The sequence below is a fragment of the Neovison vison genome, chromosome 8, assembly GCF_020171115.1.
Source record: "Neovison vison isolate M4711 chromosome 8, ASM_NN_V1, whole genome shotgun sequence".
Lineage (NCBI taxonomy): Eukaryota > Metazoa > Chordata > Mammalia > Carnivora > Mustelidae > Neogale > Neogale vison.
The window spans coordinates 92,491,203-92,507,415 of NC_058098.1; the positions used below are offsets into that span (position 1 = coordinate 92,491,203).

The following is a 16,213-nucleotide window of genomic DNA, read 5'->3' on the forward strand; positions in this document are numbered from 1 at the left end:
CCGTGGCCGGTTGCAAGCTAGCAGCGTGACATCCCCGAGAGTGGAGATGGGAGGAGTCGACCAGGGAGCAGGGGGCGGCTGGTTCTGTAGCATTTCCAGCCCACGGATCCGTGAGCTGTACGTAACCTCAGGAGCGGAACAATAGTCAAAAGTCGTAAAATAATTAGGAAGTGATGAGCTCGAGGATTTATTACCTTTTCGAAAAAAGATTTATTTATTTATTTTAGAGGGTGGGGGAAGGGCAGAGGGTGAGGGAGAAAGAGACAGAATCCCAAGCAGGTGCTGCACCCAGCACAGAGCCCAATGCGGGGCTTGATCCCAGGACCCCAGCATCATGACTGGAGTCGAAATCGTGAGTCAGACGCATAACAGATTGAGCCACCCAGGCGCCTCATCACCTCTGTTTTAAATTTCTGTGGTTATAAGTTTATAGGACTTAATTATTGCAGATGGCTATGTTTAACAGCTGCCTTGCAATACACCTGAAAACTTACGAATTTGCTCTTCGGAGCCTGGCAGGTCAGCTCCAGTACTTACTGCTCTGGGTTGGGGGGGTGGTCCTCTGGTCCTGTTTACATAAGAGATAAGGGTCCCGTAGTAACATTCTTCCCAACAGCTCTGTCACCTGTGCTCTCTTGGTCCATCAGGTACTGGCACTGAGCTCTCCTCGGAAGCCAGGAGGGTGGCTGGTCCCCAAAACCCACCTGCTTGATTCTGATGGGACAGAGGGCATCCCGGTAGCCCCCTGAGCTATCCCCAGAACTCTGTTGCTTCCTTCCTGACCATCACGGCGTGGCTGATGGGGGCTTTGTCCTCTGCCTTCTCAGCCCGGGGGACCCTCTGCTCAACCTGTCTTTTTGCTTCATCCACCACTGGTCTTGCCCCTTTGTTCTCCGTCCTGCCTCCAGGCCTGTACGGATGAGGCGTCACACCCCTGCCAGAGGGAGGAGGTGTGTGTGTGTGACCGACAAACAGCCGGACAGGAGGAATTTCAGACATGCTAGCGGTCTAGTGCTTGGTCTTGGATCCAATTTAGGTGGCCGTGGGGTCCCCTTCTTAAGCAGCGTGTTTTCCCGGAAACTGCCCACCTCCTCCTGGTGTGGGGGCCACACCAAGGTCCTGGGGCAGGAGTCCTTAGCAGACAAGGTGGGTTTGGCCCCTGGTTCTGGGGACCCCAGGCGCAGCCCTGCACTCTCTGGGAGGGAGAGGGTTCCTTGCACTCCTCAGCTCAGGTTCTTCTCGGGAGCCGCGGCCGCCAGCCGGGCCATGGTGGGTTGGATGCTGCCCAGTCCCCTGGGCGAGCAGCAGGATCCCTTACATAGCTAGCCCCAGGATGGAGTGTGTGGCCACAGACCACAGTCTGGGAGTCGCATAGGCATGAGCTATCGAGGCAGGAATGTGGCTGTGGGAAACCCAATGCCCGGGGCCTGCTGGGGCTGGGGAAGAGCGAGTGTATGGAGTGGGGTGGGGAGAGAGTGGGTGGACAGAAAGCGAGGCTTCAGCTGCCACTGCGGCCTGGCTCTCTCTGCCCAGGACTCCGAGCAAGAGCAGAAGCAAGCTGGCCTTCCTCTCCTAGTTTGCTGTGCCCCAAATTTGCCCCTTTTGCTGAGTCTTCCCCTGAGCTCTGGGGGCTCAGGCGCCCAGCACTCTGCTGCTCCCCTTATGCCAACATTCTTCTCTTTCCCTCCTCTAGGAAGCTTTCCTGAGTGGGACCTTCTGAGGGTACAGCCCATTCTGTTCCACCCCAGACATGTCCCCGCAGTGTGTGTGTGTGTGTGTGTGTGTGTGTGTGTGTGTGTGAACCCCTATCCCTTGTTCTTTCTGTAGTAACAGCTTACTGAAAGAGGGTGCGGTCTGATGTGCATTTTCCTAACCTTTCCCCTGAGACCTGAGGTCTGATCGCTGCCCACATGGCTCAGGGCAGGAATGCTGGTGATTCATTTTCTGTGACAAATCTTCACTGGATAACTGCTAAGTGCCTGATGCTGGGCTGGGTGCAGAGGATAGGGGAGCGTATGTGCCTTGCCTGTACACGTGGAAGGATGGATGCAGGAGAGAGCTAGGAGAGGCTAAGTGGGGGCTGCTGTTGAAGGGATGGCAGCCACAGCAGTATCCAGGCCTCAGTGGTGACTGAGCTGAGACAAGAGCTCAACTTAGCTCACCTGGAAGGGCATTCTAGGGGGCAAGAACAGCTTGTGCAAAGGCCCTGAGGCAGAGAGATGGTGACGGATTCCAGATTTAAAGAAACAAGAGATTAAAGGGAGGAAAGTATTATTTTAGCATGAGACTGGAGAGTTGTAAGATTGAAAAGGACACCACTAGCACCATTTACTGAGTGTTGCTTAAATGCTAGGAACCTGCCAAGGGTGGGAGGGGGGTGCCCAATTGTGTTAGATTTTCACCAGGGGGTCTCCACAGGGGGCAGTTCCTATACCCCCCACTCTGTCCCTCAAGTGACATTTGATGATGTCTGAAGATATTTTTGGTGGTCACAACTGAAGGGGCAGGAACTCCTGGGGATCTAATGGGTCGAGACCAGGAATGCTGCTAAACATCCAGCAAAGCACAAGACAGGAAGGAGGTGCCTCCCAGAGGCTCCCAAATCAAGTTTTCATATGGCTTCATTGTTTGCCTAGAAAGAAATTCTGGTGTGTGAGCCTTGCATGTCTACACTTGAAAACCGAAATGTACCTCAGGATAAAGGAAGTGTGACATGGGGTTTCCTGTTATCAGACAGACTGATCCCCTGACCTGGGTGACAGGCTGGCCTCCTTCATGAGCTGTAGCCATAGCTCACGCTGTTGCTGTCTCCTGAGGTGACCTCCTTCTTTCATTTATCTGCTCTCCAGATGTGTACTGAGCACCTGCTGTGGGTGAGGGGAGCTGGGCCTATGACAGAAATCTCCCAGAGCCCTCAGTGGGAGGGCACAGATAAGTCAACAGTGAGAGGGGTGCTAGATGTGGTAAGAGGGGGTTCAGGGCACTGCAGAAGCCCCTGGGGACCTCGAGGATGAGTCTAGACACCTAGGAAAAAGAAGGAAAAGAAGAGGGTAGAGAGACCAATGTGGGGGCAAGAAAGCCCTGGGGGCAAGAAAGGGTCCCTAGAAGATTTCAGCTGGTTTGAGCATGAAAGTCATCAGGGATGGGGGTGTTTGGGGGTGGTCCAGACTGCTGGAGACTCAATTCAGAGGCCGCGGCTGGGCTGGGAGGGAGAGCTGGCCTCCCTGTCTGCTCACAGGGTCTGAAGAGGGTGTGTGCAGAGCCCAGCCTCCCCTGTGAAGGCCAGTGGGTCGGAGGATGGAGAGACATCAGCCAGAGGTGTGGGTAGAATTCTGCCCAGGCTGGGAACCAGAGTGACTGCGGGGCTGGGGCTCTGCTGGGAGGGACTGAACTTAGTGGGTGTCCCTCAGCCTGGTTCCTGGTTCTCCCAGCTTCTTCTCAGCGATCACCATCTGTCATTTTGAGCTGGGGGAGAAGGGAAGGAGGAGGCAAGTCCATACTTGAGGGTGCAGGTTGGGGACTGGGGGCAGTGTGGAGGGTCCTGTGGACCCCCCATTCTGGGGGCAGGACAGGTGGAAAAGCCCAGGCAGTGTGAGGGGCCTTCCCCAAGGGGATACTGGTTCCTCCCTCTGAAGGACATTGTTTCTGAGGGCCAGGGCCCGCCGTGGGCCAAACACTGAGCTAGGTCTGAGACACATGGTGCCTGCCTTTGTGGAGATCCCAGGGAGGGGGGACACCTTTTCTGATCACAGGAGGGCAGACTGCCCTTGGACAGAGACCCAGAAATTGCTGCCAAAGTCCCAGACCGAGGAGTTCTAGTGGGAGTGGCGCTTCTGGGAGGCAGCTGGGGTGGGGGCCATCTGGAGGAGATGTGAGGTGAGTGTTCGGGAAGTGCGCTGGCAGCCTTCAGCAACCACGGAGGTCTCCACAGGTGCTAGGAGGGGGCGAAGGCATTATGGGGGCCGTGGGAGGCAGAGGCAATCTCTTCCCTTCACTCACCTTAGCACCCAACTCGTGGGGGGCACGAGCATGTTGGCAGGCTGAGATGGCAGGGCCACCGGGTCCCAGGCCTTCCACCCTGCCTTTAGCCGGAACCCCTGCCCTCCCACCAAGGTGCATTGGGCTGCATGTGCTACGGGTGGTTATATGGGGGGGGGGGTTGGCCAAGCCCCGTTTCCAGTGTTCTGATCTGCTTTCCTTGGCGTCCTGTGCCTCTCGCCTGGGGTGGCCTGCAGGGCCCCCCAGGTCCAGCCCTATGTGCGGCCTTGTAGATCCTGAAACTGGGAGCCGTTAGCTGCTGGATGTGGTGTGGGCTCTGGCGGGATGCCAGTGCAGCATTGTGGGGCCAAATGCTTTTTCTGGGGGGAACCCAGGATGCCTGGGGTCCGCACCTGCTCAGGAGAGAGGATCCTCTTCAGGGTCTTTCCTTGTCTGTAGTATGACACCCTCCCTGTTATCCTGCTTTATCGTGTGTGCATGTGTGTGTATGTGTGTGTTGAGAGACTGATTGCTTGATTGATTGCTTTTGATTTCTGCCCAGGGCTGTGGCTCCTGAAATGTCCACTTTTCCAGCTTCTGGAATAATTTTGAACAAATATGAGGTATATGAATACCACCCCTGAGAATAGTTGCGAGATTTACAGTTTATGCCCTACCCAGCCTCTAACCCACTGTGCCTTATTTGTTTCATAAGATCATTACTAACAAACACTTATTGAGCATTTATTATGTGCCAGGAGTTGTGCTAAGAACACACAGTGTATCTCCTTAATAATCACAGCAACTTTCTGAGATAGATACTGTAGAATTATTCCAAATTTACGGACATGATTCAGAGAGGTTAAGCAAGCTGCCCAAAGTCACACAGCCAATACATAGCAGGACCGGAATTGGAGCCCCTGGAATCTGGTTCTAGAGCTTGTGTTGAAGTTATGATCAAAACAAGGGGGTCTTTGAGGGGGGGTGTCCTGTGGTGGGTGCCATAGACTTCCTGGTTGAAGCTGGACCTCGCTGAGACCTCTGGAAGAGTAGATGGACCCGTCTTTCCTGCATGTGTGTCTTAGGGTCCCTTTTGCAGGAAGGGAGCAGAGGAAGACCTGGCATATGTTAGGATGCATTTTTATGTTGACCTAGAGTGACCAGGGCAGGCTTTCCCTTGGTGTCCTAAGATGCCCTGAAGATGGAGGGGTTTGGGATAGTCAAAGGCAATTCCGGCTAGGGAAGAGAAAGAGCTTGTGATGGAGCAGGTGTGAGTCTTGGCCAGCTTCAAGGGGCATGGCCTGCCTAATGCTTAGCGCTGGGTTTGGGGGAGGGAAGCCCTGGTGTTGAATGGGAAAACGGCGTAGGTCACCTGAGGTCTGATCAGGATCCTTCAATACTGAGGACCCATGAAGGTTTTGGGCTCTGGATAACAGTGCTGGTTCTGGCTCTGGGTGTGGGCAGATCAGAAGTGGGAAGGCAGGCTTTAAGGGGGACTTCTCCAATGAGGGGTCTAGGACTGGGCCCTGAGAGTGGGTGTGACTTGGAGAGGACCATGTGGAAGTGGCCATGTGTCTTCTCTTTGGAGAGAGGGTTCCTGGGAGATGGCTGTGGCCAGGTGGCAGGGTGGAAATTCCTGGCAAACGGCCACCCTGTGTGGGCCTGGGCCAGATTAACAGGCCATTGGTGGTGAGCCCAGAGTTTCTGTTCACACACAAGGGTGTGTGTGCTTGTGTGTTGGGAACAGGAATAGGGCAAGAGAGTGGGGCAGGTGATGGTTGGGAAGAGAGAGGCGAGGGACCTGGAGAAATCTCTTGGAGAGGCTGCAGAGAGAGTGGACAGCATGGGAACACTGTCCAGCTTTCCCCATCCCTCTGCTGGGCTCTGGGCCATAGGATGCTGGTGGGCTTGCCAAGAAAGCCAAATCTGGAGGCTGGGCTATGGAGTAACCAGTACATTTCCTGTTCTTGTGGGGGCCTTGATCCATGCTGGGTCCCTGAAGTCCCCCAAATCATGCAAGATGCCAGAGAGGGGCCACACTGTGCCCGAGCTGGGTCTGGATACACCTGGGCGGTAGGCACGTGGTCCAAGGAGGCTGGTGTACGGCTCAGCAGTGCGAATGAGGACAAAGCGAGAGGACTGACTGGCTAGTCTTGTGAGCCATACACTGGTAGACTGGCCTCTGAGCCTGAGTGCTTACGGGCCCTGCCTCTTGCTCATGTCCCTGTCCTGGCCACAGCCTGTGTCCTCTTTTGCCCTCAGCTTAGTGCGAGCGGGTGAGAGGTGGTGATGACATAGCACAGCCTCCCCCAGAGCTAGGACCCAGTGTCCAGATGTGCAGGGAGTGAACAGAGGTCCCCCAATTTGGCTTCTCTTAACTCGTCCCAGTGGGAAAATCCCCATTGGATTCTCTGCCCTAGAATCCTTCCTTCTATCAGACCCTAACCTCTTGGGCCAGAATCACTCCATATCCCATTCTGGCATGTCCGGTCTCCACCAGAGAGGGAGAACAGTTTCCCTGTGGACTTGACAGTGGAGTCTGGGAGGCTGTAGGAGGATGTGGTACCCTAGAGTAAAATCAGAGGCCAATGGCCCAGCTCTCAGCAGCTGAGGAGTGTTGTCTAGAGGTCTCCTGATTTGGGCAAATGACTCCCCCTAGCTCTGAGGTCAGGATTGGTCACGACCAGCTCTGTGTCTCCAGGGCGGCGTGGTAGATGACAGGAGTGACGATTCCATGTCCGTGTCCACCCTGAGCTTCGGCGTGAACAGACCCACGATTTCCTGCATCTTTGATTGTAAGTGATACTTGGTGGTGTCTAGCAGGGTGAGGTCGACAGGTGTGTAGCCTCATGCATTTTTGTATGGGGGCTAGGAGAATCGAGTCTAGGTGCTTTGTGGTGGGTGTGTGTCTTTGGTGGGGGTGTGTAGGTGCATGCACATTCACACACGTGCATGTCCTGCTGCGTGTGGCGTGCCTGAGTTCGGGCGTTCAAGGCCCTGTGCATTCTGGCTGCCCCTATCATTTATTTGGCTTCTCCTCCATCCCCTTCTCCCCAGCTCTCACCAGGCCCCAGGACACGACACTCAGGAGCCACGGTCTGCTCTGATCCTGTGAGCGGCTCACTCCCACAGAGCGTGACATGTGACATGTGTCATTTCCATGGCTCACACCCTTCATCTGTGGCCCTTCCTGCGGGAGACTCCCCTCACCCCAGCCGCTGCTCTCAGCCGCTCCTAGCTGCTCACTTGGCATCTCTGTTTCCTCCTTGGTACAGATGGGAACCGCTACCACCTACGCTGCTATATGTACCAGGCCCGGGACCTGCCCTCGATGGACAAGGACTCCTTTTCTGGTAGGTGGGAAGGGAATCAGAGACCAGGGGCTGAGAGCCGGGAGCTGAGCCAACAGGGCTTCTCCAGTGTGGGGGAGCTGGGGCTGTTTGTGGGATTTGTGGAGGTGGCTCATTTTGCTGGGGTCACTGGGTTGGTTGTCTGGTGGCCTGCTTGACCCTTCTGCTGGGTTTGTTGACCATCACTTCCTTCTGAGAGCCCCTCTGGCTCTGACCCTAGGCTACTTCTGTCTCCAGGGTCTCCTGCAGCCTCTTTCTACTCTTCCTGCTCCTACTTGAGGGGCTTCCCAGGCCTCTAAGTCTGATGGTCTTGACAGTCTGTCTGTGTGTCCTCTTCTCTGGGCACTGGGGTGCCCTCACCTTCCCTGGCTCCATGGACCACCCATGTTGGAGAAGCTTCCAGGCCTTCAGTTCATAGGAGCTCCACGTGTCTAGCCATGTTTTAGGTGTCTCCCCCAGGATGCCTCCATCACTGGCTCCTCAGTTCATCCTATCCAAACTGAACTCCTTGTGGCCTCCTTCCCTGATCCAGGCCTCCCCTCTTTGCCGACCTTGGTTCTGGTGTTGCACTAGCACATGTCTGTTGCCTGTCAGTTTGGAAACCATCCGTCCTCCAGTCTCGTGGATTCTGGCTTCTGAATCTCTCTTGGAGATGTTCCCAGGAACTGGCCTCACCCCTTCTCATCTCCTGACCTCCCTCACCTTCCACCCTGCCTCAGACAGATCTGGTCATGTCACTCCTCTGATTTCCAGTGTAGACACTGGGAGACAGCTGGGGATTTTTGTGGATCGGACTCCTGTGGAGCGTGCAGTTGCATTGTTCCCTAGTTGGCCTCTAAGACTAGCTCTGGTCTCACCAACTTTTGTCAACCTTTGTGGAGCTCTTCCTGGCCTTTCTACTCCATGCTCTCTCTGCCTAGAATCCATTCCCTCCCAATTTTTAACCCAGCAAACTCTTACTCATTCCTCAAGACCTAGCTCAGGTCCTCTGACGCTGTCCCAAGCCCAAATGGTTGCTCCTTCCTTGACACGAGGCCGGCGCCCCACTAATGCCTCTCACAGCCCTGACTGCCACCTAGATCATTTGCTGTCTCTCTTTCCCACTATGACTGTGAACTCCTCCAGGAAGGCTCTTTGTATTATCCTTGAACCTGCACTTGGTACCTGAAGAACGGACATTGACTGAGCGCTCACTGTGAGCCCTGGCATTTTACTGGTCTCAGTGCACGTGACCCTTATGTCTCTCCTGTGAGCTAGGGGCTTCATGTTCCCATTTTACAGGTGAGGAGACAGAGACGCAGGTAGCTTAACTAAATTGCTTGAGATCAAATAGCTGACAAATGACCTACCATCCTCCAAGTGCTTGCTACTTCCTTGAGTAGAAGTGAATTCTTCTGTGACAGTGACCTTCTGTTCACTATAGGATGGCCCTATAGCTCACAGTCACTTGCTTCTCTTCGGCTGGGCCCTGCTCCTCCCCCAGAAGGGGGACCACCCTCATGCCTCACCCTAGCAGCTGGGGTTCCCCACATTCTCTCTTCCCAGTGACCTTTTTTCCAGCCCTGGGCAGCCAGGTACATGGTAGATGGAGCAATTTCTCCTCTGGGCTTTGGGTCCCCAGGTCCCGACAGCACCTTCTGAAAAGCATATGCAAAACCCACATGCTGCAGTTGGTGGGGGAGGGGCAGACGTGTGCACCTGGACCTTGCTGGGCACCTGCCAGAATACTCGCTGCCCATTGGAATGTACGCTGAGAGAAGAGAGATGAACTCAGCCACAGCCTTTCTTCCTCCTTAGCAGGGCATGAGAGACAGGGGTGCAGGCAGCAGGCATGTGTGGGGGTGGGGCGAGGACTGCGGGGGGCCTTTGTCCTCCTGTTGTTGTCCTTGGGCCAGGCTGGCCTAGGACACTGCAGGGATGGAGGCCCTCCCAAGAAACCCATGCTGGGAGGTGGCACGCACCCCGGGGGACCACAGGCAGGGTCAGCCAGGCGCTGGCTTGTGGGAGATGTCACACTTTCCATCCCAGCCCCACCCCCTCCCCCAAATAAACATCCCTTGAGCTTTGAGGGCACTGCCCAGGGCTTCCTCAGAGGCTGCTGGCTTCTGAATGAAAGGCCTGATTGACCAGCTGCTGGAAAGGAAAACAGCAGCCAACATGGGTGAACCTATAAAACCCAGAGTGTTTATTTTCACTCCCAAACCCTAAACCAAAGCAATTTCTCCCCTGGCACTGACCCTGGGGTGGCTGGCGGCCGAAGGCTGTGCGTGGCCACCGGCTGGCACTTCTTGGAGGAAACTCATGTGTGAATCCGGACTGTCTGGGGCCAGGGAAGGGTCTAGCGTGGCGTCTGTTGCTGGTATCATCCTCCAGCCTGTCTGCTGAGTGTCTGAGGCAGAGACGGCTCTCTTCCAGAAGGTGCTCCTTTGACTCTGACCTGTGATGCCCTGGGTCTTTCCTGCAGTGGTGGGCTCCCGGGGCCCCAAGCTGTGCTGGGGCTGTGTCTGTGTCTGCTTCTTTCTCTCTGGCCGTGGGTTTGGGTGGGTGGGTGGTGGGGTGGGGACACAGGAACTGCCTGGGAAACACTTGTTGAATAATATTAAACTCAGGCAGGAAAGGGAGGCTTGTGGAGATGTTCTGTCTGGGCCACCTGAGGGTTCTGCCTCCGATGGGGTTTCAATATACAGTCAGCCTCAATTCTCCAGACTTTGGAAGGACATTTGTGGTTCGTGGCTATGAGGATGCGTGGTCTGTGTAGCAGCTAGGCATTTAGAATCATAAAATGATGCTTAATTCCAATGACTTCTCTTTGACATTGGGTTGGGGCTGCCCCTGCCTGGTGAGCAGAGGTCCCATTAAGACGGACAACCCGTGAGACGCTCTGTTGTGAGGTCATGACGTATCAGAAGATGGCCCTTAGGCTGGGGGAATCAGGAATTCCCCTTGGAGGGCCTCACAGGCCAGGGGGCTCAGGAGGCCTGCCTGCCGTGGTTTGCCAAGCAAATGAGAGATGGTGAGTAGACCAAAAGCTAAGTTATTAATTTACCAGAGTGCAGAATCTGTTAAGACAACAGAAGGTCCTGTGCCCTCTTTGTTGGCCTCATGGTTCCTGGGAGATCAAAGGTGTGTGCCAGGCGGGTGATCCCGAGAGCTATTACTCAAGGGCAGGCCTCAGTGGGGTCTCACAGCGGAGGTCACCTCGGTGGGGACCAGTGTTTTAGTTTTATGTCCCAATCCAGACTCTGTCTTGGGTGGGACTGGGGAGCCCTTGCTTCGGGGCTTATGGCGTCTGGACTCCAGTCGCTGCCTGCTCCCCCTTAAAGCAGACTTTTGGTTAAGGTTGGCTCTGGCAGGGGGAATTCTCCCGTTGAGCTCATGGAGCTGTTTTCCAAAGTGCGTCGGAGGCTTGTGAAATGCTCCACTTAAGCAGGGTTCCTGAGCAAGGGAGACTGGAGAAGAGTGCACGCTTCCAGATTTACAATGCACAGTGGCATTGAGAGGCTTTGGAATGGCTTCAGGAAAGGAGCCTGTTTGACTTGTTTAAGTGCTCACGAGATCCCCAGAGAACTCGCGTTTATGAAGCTCACATTTTGGGGAACACTGATCTGTAGGATTCGGTCCAGATTGCTCCGCTCAGATCTGGGATCTTTGTGCACTCCTCCTCCCTCTCTCATCCCCACTGCCCTGGGCGTTCCCTTCCTCCCCTCAGCCAGAACAACTAGTGGCTGTTTCTCAAATGCCCAGGCTCTTTGGTGTCATCGTGAGTGCTGTGCTGATGTCTAGAATGCCCCCTTTCCCTTGGTGTGCCTTGGTCCCTCCTCATTCTGGAGACTTAGGGTAGGAGACCTCCTTTGGGATGATTGACATGATGCCACCAGGCTCCATGGGGGTATCCCCGACGCCCAGCGCCTTATTCATTCCCTGAGTAAGCTGCACATCACCTTGGAATCTAACTGCCCTGTAGTGACCATTTCCAACCAGTAGTCATGATCTTAAGAGCCTAGATTTCGTCTCCTTCATTTTCCTATCCCTAGTGCTCTGCTTACCTACCACACGCTGGTCAGTCAGTAGTGACAGAGCGAATGAATGACGGGTTACACGTAATGCTGGAGTGAACATCTCTGTGCATATAGCTTTTTGGTTAATTTGGGTGATTCCCAGGAATAGAGGAAGCAAGGCATAAACAGTTTTATGTTGTTTAGGGCATACTGCCCAGTTGCCTTCCTGAATTGCTTCCAGCAGTAAAGGAGAGTACCCATTTCATCAAATCTTTGCCAACACTGGGTTTTATAATTCCAAACAATTTTTCTTAATTTAATAGGAAGAAATATTGCTATATTACAGTTTTCTTTTGCACTGCTCCCCTCTTTCTGAAGGGTTCTTTCCCAACGGGCATGGAGTGGTGGAAGGAGGGCTAGCTGGGAGTCAGGGGGGTCTAGCCCTGGTCACAGGTGAGCATGGGCTAGTAGCTTCGTCTTCATGGGGCAAAGCTCTCTTACCTGACAGGTGGGATGGTGCTGTCTGCCCCGTCTCCCATCCCAGGGGTCTGAGCTGGGAAGTTAGGAGGGCCTGGGAGGAAGGCTCAGTGTATGGTTAAGGTCTAGGAAGGCTCTAGAAAGGTCTGAGCAGCAGAGTTGGGTGTAGGGCTCTAGGTCCAGCCAAAAAACCACCTGCCTGGGGCCTCTAGCAAGGATGGTAGAACCACGTGTGTTCACAGCTGGAGCCGTCTAGGGTCGCTCAGGGTCCTCAGAGAGCCCCAGTCCGGCCGCTTTCCACTTCAGCTCCATGTGGCTTGGTGGGTGAAGCGTGAGGGCCAACGCTGCCCCTCTTCTATGGGAGTGTCCCCGAGAGGAGTGCTAGACTGGAGTGACAGAGAAGAACCAGCCTCTCACCTTCCCCTCCACCTCTCCTCAGGATTTGCTTCTCCCTCCCCTTGGCCTTCCTGGAAGAGCGATGAGTCTGTGCGTTTGTCTGGCTTCCCTTCATCTGACCACCTTACTTCAGCAATACCCCTGCCCCCCTTCTTTCTTTTTTTTTTTTGGAGGGGCTGGGCCCTGTGGCGGGGAGAAGCCGGGCCCCAGCACACAGTAGCCCAGTGTCTCAGGCCCCAGGCCTCCAGGCCTGCTCTTTACAATGCCTTTGTTGTGTGTTTTTTCCTCCCCTGGGCGGGCGGGGTGTGTGTGTGTGGGTCTGGGTGATTCTTGTTTGAAAGCCACCCCCTCCCCGTTCCCCCAGCGCTGAGCTCATTGCTTGGGCTGCTGGGGCCGCTGGAAGGAGTTGGGCCGCTGGGGGCGGGGGGTGCGCGTGGGGGGTGCTGCCAACACCAATACAGGGTGCGTAGCCGCTACAATGTGCAATTGTGATCTTTGTGTAAACGCGGCCGGTCTGGGGCCCTCGTACTTATAAAAATAAAGCGTTGGGAAGCACGGGGGGTGGGAACAAAAGGGGCTTTTTCGCCGGCTCTCTAATATGGTTTTATTTATCGGAACGCGCCCTCTTTCCCTTACTGGAACCAGGGAGAGGTTCTCCGCCGAGCTTGGAGCTGATGGTATCACAGCCAGACGGTTTCATTAAATGCACAGACGCCGCTGGGCCCTGCCAGGGGCAGGAGGGGAAGTGTTTGGGGCCAACCCTACCCGGGCCGGTGCATGGAAGGGGGAGCCCCGTGCCAGGGAGGTTTCCACCAGGTGGGGGTGGCATGTCTCCTCTGCCCATTTCCCTTCAAGGGCCTTGCAGTCTTCTACCCCCAGAATCAGGTTCAAACTGTTTCCTTCAGGAAGCCCTCTAGGATTGACTATACTGTGGCTTTTGTGCCTGAAGCCTGGTTCCATGCTGGTGGCTAACTCCTGTGAGCCAAACCCAGCCTTATTCAGCCACTGAGTGCCCATAGCATCTGCCTCCTAGCTTAGATTTTCTCCACCCTTAAAATTAGCCATGCCATGGGCCAAGAATCAGAATCTTGGACCCTACTCCCCCCATCTCTTGATGGGAGTCCTCTCTGACCTTCCTGCCTCTTTTAGGGTCACTCTCTGTCACCTCCTGTATGATGGAGGTAGTGTGGCATTCGGTCTCCTTAGGGCCGAGATACCTGTTCTCTCCCCTTCCTTGGTGAGGAAGGGCTGTCTCCCCACCCGCGTCCCGGGAGTACAGCTGGACATCCTAGCACGGGACCTCTAGAACTTAGGGTCTAGGGTCACATGGGGGTTAGGGCGCAGCTGGGGTTAAATGGGGATGCTCAGAGGAGGCAGGGTGGTGCAGGCTGAAGTGGGGGCCAAAGGTGGAGGGCATGGGTGAGGGCAAATTGGGCTCAGCCCTCCCAGACACCTAGCATCCAGCTGCCAGCTTCCTGCATCTCTGGACTTGTCCTTCAGCATCTGGCACGTTGAGTCTTAGAAAATGGCAGCAAACTGGACCCTGCCCCCTATCTGACATCCTCATGGGAAAAGCTGGAGGAGCCCCTCCTCCAGGCCCTTTGCCCCTGTCCCAGATTGCCCGCACTCAGTTCCGTAGGCCTTCTCCTGCCCTGGTTCTCCAAGTATGGCCCGGAGGACAGCATCCCAACCATCTGGGAACTTGTTAGAAATGCAAATTCTCAGGCCCCTCCCCAGATCTGATGAGCACATCTCTGGGTGTGGGGCCCAGCAGTCTGTGTAAGCCTTCCAGGTGATTCTGCTGCATGGTCACATTTGAGAGCCATGGCCCTAGAATATTCTCTAGTGAAACCAACATCCCTTTGGGAATAGGTGGGGGGGGGGAATGACTAGTGGGCAGGCAGGATGCACAATGGTTTGGGGCAGCAGGGAGCTGGAGGGGTCTCAGGGTTCCTGTCACATCACCCACTGCCAAAGAGCTCTTCAGTCCACAGGCTTCCCTCTGGGGCTCTCACCCATCCAAGCACCGCTGTCTTCACCTGAACCCTTGCAGGGGCCTCGGAACTGGTGTCCCTGCTCCCTCCAGGCTGTTCTCCTTGTGGCAGCCTGTGTGGGCTTGCTGGAGGGCAGGTCTAGGCACCCCATTCTGAGGGTAACAGCATCTCTGCTGTACTCTCTCTTCCTCAAGGAAGATAGAGCCCTCTCTCCCAGACACCACGGTGTCTTAGAGCCACTCTTCAAGGCATTGATCAGGATTGTAGTTTTAGGGTTGCTTGTATGGATTATGGTTCTGCTCTAACTGTATTCTCAGCCCCTAGCACCGAGCTCTTGACCTGGCCTGCAGAAGGCTTTTTATAAAGGCTTGCTGGATGAATGAATGCATGAATGCATGTACTGTCCAGGATGCACTTCCTCTAGCAAGACCTGGTGGCCAGCCCAGGAAGGAGCCTGGAAGGGGGCTTCTTTGGATTTCTAGGCCTGCTCTCCTGGAACTCAGCTCTGTCTCTGCACTGTGACCCACCAGAGGGCCTTAGAGAGGGCTGGGGTGGGGCGAGGGGGTTGCGCTGGGGAAACAGGCTCCCACCTGTAGGTTGCCCCAGCCAGAGCAAGAGCCATGGCTCTGCTCCAGCTCTGTGGCCCACACGACCCCTGAGCAGACAACTCTCACGGTCTCTGCTGTTCCTGCCCCTCCCCACCCGGCCCCACCCTGTGTTTGACCCACCCAGATCCCTACGCCATCGTCTCTTTCCTGCACCAGAGCCAGAAGACAGTGGTGGCAAAGAACACTCTGAACCCCACTTGGGACCAGACACTCATCTTCTATGAGATTGAGATCTTTGGTGAGCCAGCCAGCATCGCCGAGCAACCACCCAGCATTGTGGTGGAGCTGTATGACCACGACACTTACGTGAGTCTGCCTGCCTTCCTCCCTCTTCCTCTCACCACCCACAGCCTCCAGGAGCAGGGGTGGGAGACACTCTCCAAAGGGGTACCAAGCCAGAGGGCCTCTCCCCTGACCCCACAGGCTACAGAGCCGTTAAAACATTCTAGAGTAATTAAAAATGGCTTGCTCATAGGTGAGCTGGGTCTGCGGCAGGGAGAGCGGATGGAGCCGGAGGGGTATTTGGCTCTGGGTCAGGGTTCTCTGCCTCTGACTTGCTTTTGAGACCCCAGCCCAGGAGTCCTCTCTCCCCATCTGAGAGCTACATCGACTCCACAAATGGTCATGGAGTGCTTGTGTGTGGGCGAAGTGGTCGGCACGTGGCATTCCCAGCGTAGGTGGGAGCTGAGACTCCCCCACGGAGTAGAGAGACCCCCTGCAGGGGCACAGGCAGGGCCCTTCTCCAGAGCTGGCCAGCTGACCCTCCTGGGATGCTGGCCAAACTCAGTGGCCGTGCTGTTCAGAACGGGAGCGGCTCAGCACATGTGGCCTTAAGCAGTTGAAAAGTGGCTAGTGCACCTGAGAAACCCCATTTTCATTTTCAGCTTTAATCAGTTAAGCTTTATATTTGAATCGATGCAGGTACTGGAGAGCACAGCTCTAGAAGATTCCCAGGAAGGAGAGATAGCCCATCTCCCAGGGCTGGCACTTGGGGAAAGCCTGTGGGGAAGACCTAGGCTCTGAAGGAAATGTGATTGGGGTGTTCGGGCCAGGTGGTGGGGCGTTCCAGCACAGCAGGAAGGAGAGGGAGGCAGGAGGACCGGGATGGGCTGGGCCAGGGGGAGGCGGGGGAGCAGGTGCAAGTTCTAGTACAGGGGTGGGGGCAGCGGAGGCTCGGGGAGATGGCCCATATGACAGCCAGGGGCTGAAAGGGCAGCTGAGGCCAGCACGCTGGAGTCCGGTGCAGAGGGAATGAGGCAGGGCAGGAGAGGCGAGCAGGCTCCAGTGAGGGGCCTCCCATGCTGGAGGCGATGTGGGCCAGGGAGTGGGGGTGGGGGCCACGGAAGGTGCCTGAGCTGGGGAATGATAAGATCAAAATATCATTTTAACAGGACTCACTGAATTTGATGAGC

General features: G+C 55.5%; 1 protein-coding gene across 20 annotated transcripts in view; it reads left to right on the plus strand.

The window, feature by feature from the left end:
- Window positions 1–16,213, plus strand: part of DYSF (dysferlin) — a 204,696-nt gene that overhangs the window by 111,149 nt on the left and 77,334 nt on the right. For all 20 annotated transcript variants that reach the window (XM_044261346.1, XM_044261353.1, XM_044261350.1 and 17 more), the window contains 3 exons: window positions 6,680–6,773; window positions 7,254–7,331; window positions 14,926–15,107. In XM_044261346.1, coding sequence (XP_044117281.1) covers window positions 6,680–6,773; window positions 7,254–7,331; window positions 14,926–15,107 — 354 coding nt within the window. The remainder of the gene's footprint in view (window positions 1–6,679; window positions 6,774–7,253; window positions 7,332–14,925; window positions 15,108–16,213) is intronic.